At 37.8% G+C, this 10000-nt stretch overlaps 1 protein-coding gene across 1 annotated transcript in view; it reads right to left on the bottom strand.

Annotated features, from left to right (window-relative positions):
* The window catches only part of LOC138059020 (ankyrin-repeat and fibronectin type III domain-containing 1-like), a 213514-nt gene that overhangs the window by 187618 nt on the left and 15896 nt on the right, over positions 1-10000 (bottom strand). The window contains 1 exon segment of the mRNA XM_068904513.1: positions 4526-4668. Within this exon segment, the coding sequence (XP_068760614.1) occupies positions 4526-4668 (143 nt within the window).

Consider the following 10000-nt stretch of genomic DNA (forward strand, 5'->3'; position numbering starts at 1 on the left):
TTATCCCCTACCGTTACTAAAATGAGGGACCAATGTTTTTCACCCTAATGAGAAATGTTTTTCTTTTTACAAAGAGGGATGACGTAGATTTCCTTGTTATGAAATCTTATAGTTATATTGTTACATGATGTCCGTGTTAGGATGGTACTTTGTGTAAGCGTACTTCGGAGATATAGATCGGGACATAGCACGTTTGTTGAGATTTATTAAAAACTTGGTCTTTCATGAACACTTGCTTCGAGTTTACTTCACTCACTTCACAACTCATGATAATCGTTGACAATCAAAACATGTCTTTAAACTTGAGAGTGGTTGTCCATTTTTGTCAGAGCTGTCTTGTTAAGTGTTACCCATACAATAAAGTTATTTATTTATTTATTTATTTATTTACTTGATCAACACCTTCCCAGCGGTAACTTGATGACAACAGTTATACAGCTCTGATAAAGTAAATAATTATGGACCGTTATACATATGTATGTACACACACAGTTAACTGACCACTCCACATACTGGCTTTTCACAGCTAATGAAACACAAGCAACAAAACAACAGAACAGAACAACGTTACACTGTAAAATGTTAAGAGTAAAAAGGTGGGTGCAGGCAAAATAATTCATTGCTTAGAGGCAAAGCCAAGGAGTAAATTTAACCAGTGAATACCAGGATCAACTTCATCAATGACTGGTTAGAATGGGTGTTGCAAGCGGGATCTCCGGATCTTTATTTGTCCAGGGTTGGAATAAAGTGTCGAAAGCTGATTCAGAACTTACGTGTATTGGACATTTAAAGGTACACTGTCATGCTAAATTCGCTGTTTTTTGGACAAAATTTAAAATTATTAATAATTAGTACATTAGCTCACACATACATCACTCCTGACAACACACTGACAAGATATAAAAATTATATTTATGGCACAAAGAGCAATTCATATTAATTTTTGGCGACTTTCTTAATAAGACACAGTCTCCAAACTTGAAAAAACTGGTCAATTTTTCAAGTTTCAATCCATGTACATCCTCTCCATCCTTGGATGCAAACAAGACAGAATAGCTTCAATTCACTTTTAATTAACGGTTATTGGCGACAAAACTACACCATTATTTTTTGGTCTTCATTGATGCAAAGACATCTTTTAGTGTTTGACTAACATAGCGTGACACTGCCCCTTTGAGATTTAGAAACTAGCTGTTTCATTTATCTAGTTTCGTAGACATTTCTTAGCCCATTTAACAGAGTTTTGTAGGAACGTACGTGACAATATCATTATTCTGTGTTTTGTCAATGTTCTATTATAGATGATGCAATGCTCAGTACATACAGTCTGAACTATGGGAACAAAGAACATGTGCAAAAAAAAAAAGAACTGAAATGCAAAGGACTTGTGAGTTGTAATGTTCCTGTGATGTGAAAGATGAATAAAGCGAAGCTTAGAGTAGAGTTAGATAGTACTTTATCGATTTTTGGGAAAACGAACATCAAGCACCAGTTTGCACAAATTCAAAGACCGTGGCCATCAAGTTTAAATGTAAAATTTTGATAAATATTTGGAGGGTGTAATTTGAGTCAACCAACAGAATCGAACAGCAAGCGCTGGAGACACCAAAGAGTGAATTTTATGAATATAACAAACTTGAATTGATCTTGCTGCAATGATAGATACTTTTGCGTATGCTAAAATGTGTGTTTGTTATGTGATTCATATAGGGTGTGACACAATTCTTGATTCCATTTGTTGTAGTTGGTGTAACTAATTATACATTTCATTGCTATAATTACCCGACAATCTAGAAATAGTTATATTATTAGTTGTTTACATGTACCATAAATATGACACTGTTAGAAATACATTTTTGTCATATTTGGCACCTCATAGTAAACTGCACTAATTAACCGCGTGGCCATGGGCCAAGCGCGGCTCTTGCTCTGCATGTTAATTTTTTTTTACTGGGTTGCCAGTATGGCAAAGCCAGTCAAGGTCTGCGTTTAGTTTGTTTGTTTTCTTTTTTGTTTTTTTTTTTGCCGTGTTGGTAAAAGTCTTGCCCGTCACTCCCCTGGTAAGTGGTGTCTTTGTGCATAGAGCCTTCTGCACGTATTTTCTTAGGATTGAGAGGGTAGTGGAACCGCGTAGATTTATCTGGTGGACACAGTAGCATCATTAACTTAGCCTGCAATGGCGTTGAAAGTCATGTAACACGAATGGCGTTTTAGTGGATCTTTGAACAAAATATACCCTTATGAAGCTCAATCATGGCAACTCAATTGGATATACAGGCAAGCATTTTCTTGTTATTCAAGGAAAAGGTTCTTCAGGAAACCTGAAGTACATGGTATTAAATCTGACGATTGAGTTTCTTGTCTTCACGCACACAATGAAATAGGAAGAGGTTTTCGCCTCTAAGAGCAAATATGTTGTTTGTTTCAATAAATTTTTCGTTGGAAAAGGATGCTGGGGTAGTTTCTGCCTTTGTGAATTATAATCTGGAGTTGGGTAGTGAATTTTCGAGCTTAAGGTGTAAGTGTGATATGGGAGAGGTTGTATAGTATTACTCTGTAAGCAGGAAGAGTTGACAGGCCTGTTGGAAGCGTGCTTGAGTTTCCACAAAATGAGCCACAAAATCAGTGAAAAATTGTGACCCCTACAGATGAATAATAAAGTAGCTGCTATTTCCAAAATGATGGAATTGCCTGGTGATAAATAACGTCATACGCGTCTTGAAGAGTAAATTTTGACTTTGCACAAACAAGAGTTGGGCGATTGTGATCTTTGTTTTGACTTCGCTCATTTCATTGTCAAACTTTATAACACTTGACAGAAAAAGAAACTTACAAAAACCCGGTATCTTGCCATCCTTCTGACACAGATACTTCACTGTTTGGCGAGTAAACATGCCGCGGTAACATAATCACGGCGCCCGCTGAATTCTGGCCATGTCACTTTCGATTTTGCGATTTATTTGAACGTAGCAAAAATCTCCCAAAATGTTTGTCGCTGATCGTAACTTTTTATATTCTATATTCACGGTTGAAAATTAATGTTGTTTTCATGTCATAAATATTTTATTCTCGATCGACCGTCCGGGAAACTTCCTTCTGCTCTTTCTGAAAACTGTGTATCAATAGTTATTTGCTTTTGCATCAATATTTGTTTTGCATAAAGCAAGCTAACAAAATATGTACCTTGCTGAGTTCGCATTTGTTAGCGTTAATAGTATTTTCAGTCAGATGCTTCTGTTTTATGAGGGGTTCATTGTTTTGGTCTCCCATCCTGACACTAACCCCCGCCGGAGAGGGCTTAACTTAGTATACCAAAGCTGTCAGATGCTCAGAGGGCACACTTGTGGTGAAAAGACGTTGTGAGGGAACTTGAAATTATCAACATGTCAGCCCAGAAGCCAGTGTTTCTCGCTTCTCTTTTATTTGTTATTCTTCGGAGACTGGAATGCTGTATTTCAATACCACACAATTCAGTGCCTTCTGATTTTATGTAACACGTACCACAGGCAACCCAGTGTATGCTTCACGGAAGCATTTCGTTTTTGTAGTTTTGTCGGTGAGCAGACCCAAACTTCCACTCAGCCATAATTATAGTCAATGGGACTTCCAATCACGCAGCCAAAGTTGGAGCGCTTGATTAGAAGCGAGTCCTGAATACATAAAAAGACGTTTCATTCATGGAATGTTGCAACTTTTATTGGCAGGGAAATAACCACCGTACTAAAGATAGCGGTGGATAACGTGATTTTTGAATTATAAATGTGACTCGTGTGACTACTTTGCGACTCCTTTACTCATGTGAAAAACCACTAAATTTAATCCAGATTTTTAAGAAAGGAAGCTGTAAGTTGTTAATATTGTTATTGTCGTATCGTTCATACCCATACATATCCGAAGAAAGTTCCAGATTATTAAGACCATTACATCATCAGAGATTTCACAATGGCTACGACTTACTATGTTGCAATCGGAGTTTTCACAATGGCTATAAGTGATGGTGCAATAAGATCGTGTGCAGTCGTTGTCGGTTGTTATGCTACAGATTGATCAGGTGATGTTGTGTCTATAGTCATAAGTGAATCAAAAAGGGCGGTTTTGGAATGTGCACTACGTTGCGACTGTATTGGTAAGAAAACAGATACATTTTCAAAGCGTGGTTATAAGATCTAAAAGATGTTCTTTGTTGGTTTTAGGGTTGGGCATCACTGCTTTTGTCTCAGACACAACATTCAACAAGGCAAGTCCTACACCTCACTGCACACAAAAACACTGCCATCTGAAAAGTCCAGTATAGACATGTAAGAGATAAATTTAAAAAAATTAAAAATAAATTATCAGTATTTTGGATAAGTTTTCCCTCATTTTCAATTTTGCACGGCTGCTGAAATGTAGCATGTAATAAAGCAATTTCAGGATGGTTGGCAGTCTGAAAATTTAGCAAGGGCTGACTGACACTGGCCACTGTAATCAGGTACAGAAAGTGTAAATTTTCAGGATAGGAAAAATGCCATATGAAGCAGCCTACCTGCAGTGCAGAGGGAAAGGTTTGAAGATGTTCATCAGTACAGTAATACAAGCCACCTGCTGTGTATCCAAAAGGAACTCCATCTATGCAGCTGCCTGCAACTCTTCCCAAATCTTCATCATCTTCAAGGTTCCAAGCAGCACCTTCACACAACACAAAATGACATACATGTATCTCACAAACATCTTAGTCTACCATTTGCATGTCATATCTTGCTTTTCATTTTAGAAAGATAAGGACATCATTTCTTGATTATCAGTTACTGTAATACTTCTACAACTGGTAGTAGTAGCTATCACTAAGTGCCAACGAGACAGCTAATGTCATACACAGTTTGCAGATTTGTATCATGCCATTTTTGGAACCCAATAGTACTTGCAATTTTTTTATTTCAAAGTACTGCAACTCAACTTACCTAAGATAACAATATTTAACAATAGAAATGTAAGTAATTACCCTTACACACTTTGTATCTCAAACAACAATGTAAAATGTCAATGTGTTTTGCAATAATAATTTTATTGAAAGTACTGTGTAATTCTTCAACTGCCGTAAAAATACAATAAATAAATTGGATAAAATCAATGCTATGTACAAAATAACCAAAGAGTTTTCAGTGTGAAACAAGAAATGCCTGGACAATCAACGGCAATTAATGATTGGAAAATCAATATTACTGATCAGTCGATGGCAATCGATTAAGGGTAATTAATTGGCATCGGCAAATCTATGACCACTCAATAATCACACAAAAGTAGTGGCGAGATTCATCAAGTGTTGTCGATTGGCATTCCTATTGGTAATAAATGAAAATCAATTTTATTTAATTGACGATTCTCCTTGATTATCGATGACATGGATAATCAATGACAATCAATAATCACAAATACTTGCGCGATCCATTGTCCATCGATTATTAACATCAATCGATTAATTGATATCGATTGCCATTGACTGAATCACTTCAGGCCCTAAAACATGTCATGGGGAATCAAACAGTCACATGAAAGTTGTTTAACTTGTAGATTTTCTACTTTGCAAGATAGAGCCATGAATTATATGTCAAAGTGGTCATTTAATTGTGTACTTTATGGTGAGACGAAACTCTGAAATCTTACAGTATTAGACGGTTTCTGGTGACCGTTTTTCATATCAACTCCATTGTATGCTAATTTGATATTGCCTAACATTTTTTCGAGTCTAATTTCAATAGACAAAAGCAACGAGGAGAAAACAACGACAATGTGTTAGTGTGTACGAGTCACCACTATTATATTAATTAGATTTAGCACAATATTTTTTCTCAGTGCATTGACGTCACCACGCACATTTGCCTCTAAAATGGCTATTTTCTGTACTACAGTGTCAAAAACAATAATTATTGATTACAATACAATACAAAGTTTATTGACACTCCCTAAAGAGGGCTTTTCACTGACAATAGTTTAAAAATTAGAAAATTACAATTTTAAAAATGTTTCATACAAGAATCAAAGAAACTAACTGTTAATAAATATTCGCAAAAATTACAACTGAGCGTCATACTATGGCCGAGGAGATTGAGCAGCAAATAATTTGGCTGTAAGCTTATGCTTAAAATTACAAGACGAGTCACAAAGTTTAAGGGAATTATCTTAACTGTTCCACAGACTTACTGCACGATAAAAGAATGTCCTTTGACCAGATTTGGATTTATATAAGGGTATATGCAGAAGTTGGGAGCTTCTGGTCGTGTGACCACTTACTTCCCCACGAGTTAACAACATCGCAGAGAGATAACTAGGAGCTGAGCCAGTCATACATTTAAAAACGAGTACGGCGTCACGGAGATATAGGTGAGATTTAACAGGTAGCCAGTGAAATTCTTTTAAGAGCGGAGTAACATGGTCAAATTTTCGAGAACCACAGATAATCCGAGCTGCAAAGTTCTGGACCGCTTGGAGCTTGAGGAGGTTGGTGTCCGCCACCTTGGACCAGACGGAGGAACAATAAAACAACTTACTAAACACTAAGGTGTTAATTATTTTGATTAAGGTCGATCTATCAAACACATGCTTAACACGATTAATCTGAAGTAAACTTGAAAAGCAGGAGGAAACTGTTTTAACAATATGCTCGTGAAAGATAAGGCTCAAGTGAAACGTCACACCTGGGTCTTTAACGACATGTACGGGTACTAGTTCTTTTCCGAAGAGGGAGGAACGAATACCCGGGAGATTTTGTAACCTTTGTCGGCTTCCATAAACAATATGTTTAGTTTTATCTGGATTCAATAGAAGTAGATTTTCGAAGCACCAGTTTCGAATATGTATGAGGTCAACGTTCAAATCGGCAACAGCCTTAGCCCAGTCATGGACTGTGAAAGAAATGTAAAGTTTGGTGTCTTCGACATAGCTTTCGGTAAGACAGGACCTGGGGGCGAGTGGTAGGTCATTTACAAAGGTACTAAACAAAATGGGTCCAAGTCCAAGAATGCTTCCTTGTGGCACGCCTGATACAACGGGTAGAGGATCAGATAGCTGAGAATTTATGCACACTACCTCAGTGTTCCAGATAAGAGACGGGTCTTGGGTCAAAAACCCGACGGCAACCGCTACCTGACCCGACACTGACGAAAAGATAGACGTATAAATTAAAGTACTATAATTATGAAAGAAAACAAAAGTAAATAACAGAGTGAAGTTTGTAAGGAAAAACGATTGAAAAAAATACTGTAATACAAGATATCAGGTAAAAGAAGTTTGAAAAAACGACTCAACAAAATTCCACAGGCAACTTGACTTGCGAATCACTTGGTCCTCCGTTAATTTAGCAAATAAAAGAGAATGTGCCGCAGAAATAAAATTGAATTGCTGTGATATTGTTAATTCCCATAGTTGTTAGTTCTGGATAAAATAAATACAGTTCGATGATCTTACTAAGGCTCAAGAAACTGAGAAACTATTCATCTGATTCATTCGTGGCGGCTCTGCCTGGTGCGATTTTCTCCTGGGTTGCCTAGCACGTGATCTATTTCTTCCCCGATCAAATTTCACTTCTTTGTAAACAATATTCTAAAATGTTACATGAACAGAAGTCGTACAAAAACAGGCCGACTATCGTCGAAAATTTTGAGGGGATTCGTTGTTTAATCATTAGCAAATACTGTAAATCGGGTCTGTAAAAAGCCAGTTTAAGTTTTTGTTTTTGTCTGTGTAAGTTCTTTTCTGAAGCCCCGCATGACTTATCATCGAAGCTTGATAATATTCATTGCCGTTTCACGATACTTTTCATGAATTAAACAAGCAATACCTTATAACTTTCTCGCTATTGATGAGTTAATTTTGAAGTAAAGGGAAAGGCAAAAAATTTACTTTTTTTTTAAAGTTCAGCAAAGTCTCCTGCTGGCATTAAATAATTCCGCGGAACCGAGCCATAACGGCTGATGTGATGGCCCAAACACCCAAACCTCGGCTCTGGGAAATCATTTGCCTCAAATTAAAATGAAGCGAACAAAACAACAATCTTTGTTCAGTGTCTGGGAAAAAGGAGCCCAGCATGGCGTAGACCAGGGTAAGTTTGTTCTGTAGCAATCTTTTTACAGTTGTACTTTATATTTCACTTCAAAATGTCCTGCAAGTTCATTCATTCTGCTTCTAGCCGATCTGATAAATACGTTCTTTTCACATGAACTGAAAAAGGAAAATCGTAAGATTATATAAGCGAAATATATCGGACCTCTTTTGCAAAAATAATATTTTTGAAAGATGGAATGGTCACGGTGATCATTACTGCTATATTCAGGTAATGTTAGAGAGGAAAGAGAGATCAGTTTAACGGATGACATTCTCGCAACTCCCAATAATCCACCAGGCGAGTTAATTTCCAGTTCACAAGTTTCCACTTCCAAAGCAAGCGCTGCAACCGCAAAAACCACTTCTACCACTATCAGAGCTACCGAAACTGCGACTACTTCTTGTAAACATCGCGTAGCAAACGCAACCCCATCAAGCGTAAGTACAGATGGAAAACATGGCTATGGTCTAATAGGCAAACTTTTCGCTGACAAGCAACAAGTCCATTCTAAAGACACATGCCTACCAAATTGCCAGAAATCTCTTGACGACCGACTTGTCTGGATGAAAGGAAAAGCCAGAAAAACATTCCAGCATGATTGGCTTTTACAGTCCAAGTGGTTTGATGAGCAAACAAAATTTTGGTGGTTGATTTATGTTGAAAATGAAGGAATGTACTGTTAACTATGCAAGAAACATGGAAGTAAAGATGATTCATGGGCCGGGTTTCCTTGCAAGAAATTAGTGGTGGATGCTATTAAAGACCATGGAGATTCCAAGAAACATGATCAATGCCGAAAAGCAGAATTGTTCTCTCGATCCAGTACATTTCAACGTGATCTTGACAGAAGAGAGGAAGTGGAACATTCACTTATCCAAAAAGCATTTCAAGTGATTTACTGGATGATGAAGAAGAGATTGCAAATGTGAAGTTTGAAGGCTTGCTACAGCTAACAGAAAGACTAAGGGTCTGTGAAATGAGGCTATTCGATCATCGCTCTCATCCTTCAGTTCAAGAAATGGTGTTAGAAATGGGCAAAGCTGCTCTTGAAAGTGCCGTTCCCCAAACTGGAAATGCGTATGGGGTTCTCATCGATGAGGCCCAGGACATAACAGTAGTAGAACAGCTTATTACGTTTGTGAAATATGTCAATGGTAACGGTGAAACGAAGACTGTATTCCTTGGTGCAAAGGCACTAGATTCACCGCAGGGTCCAAATGCTGAAAGCATAACAAAGAAGTTGCTGGTCTAAGATCTTCTCGCCGAGTGTAAACTCCCTATGAATCTCATGTCCAGTTTTGTATCGGATGGTGCCTCAGTCATGACCGGAAAGAATTCTGGTGTAGCAGCAAGACTAAAGAATCTGCAGCCAACTCTGATATCATTTCACTGTATCTGTCATAAACTTGCCCTTGCCAACAGTGATGCTGATCACTCTTTGAAGCCTGTCAAGAACACTGTCACTAATCTTACAACTGCATGGAAATTCTTTGAGAACAGTCCTAAACGCACAGCTATCTTCATTCATATGCAGAAAGAACTGCGTCAACTGGAGTTGAGTGAAAAGAACACAAAAAAGTTGTCAAGAAAGATCCGAAAAGCATGTCATACTCGTTGGCTTTCGATTAGCCAATCGGTGGAGAGTGTCCTCCATAATTACCTGCCTATGGTGAACACATTTAAAGCACTACAAGATGATCCATTAGCCCTTGGCCTTCTAAAGAAATTTCACTGCACCAGAATGCTTGGAATGCTATACATTTTTCACTCAGTCTTGCCTGTAATGGGCAACTTAAGCAAACTTTTCCAAACAAATGCCCTAAGCTATAGTGTACTGAAGCCGTCCATTCTGGCCGCTAAATCAAGGGTAACTGATCTGGTGGACCCTGTAGATGATCTAACCAAGGACTTGGCATCAGG

The sequence above is a fragment of the Montipora capricornis genome, chromosome 8 (assembly GCF_036669925.1).
Source record: "Montipora capricornis isolate CH-2021 chromosome 8, ASM3666992v2, whole genome shotgun sequence".
In the NCBI taxonomy this organism is placed as follows: Eukaryota; Metazoa; Cnidaria; class Anthozoa; order Scleractinia; family Acroporidae; genus Montipora; species Montipora capricornis.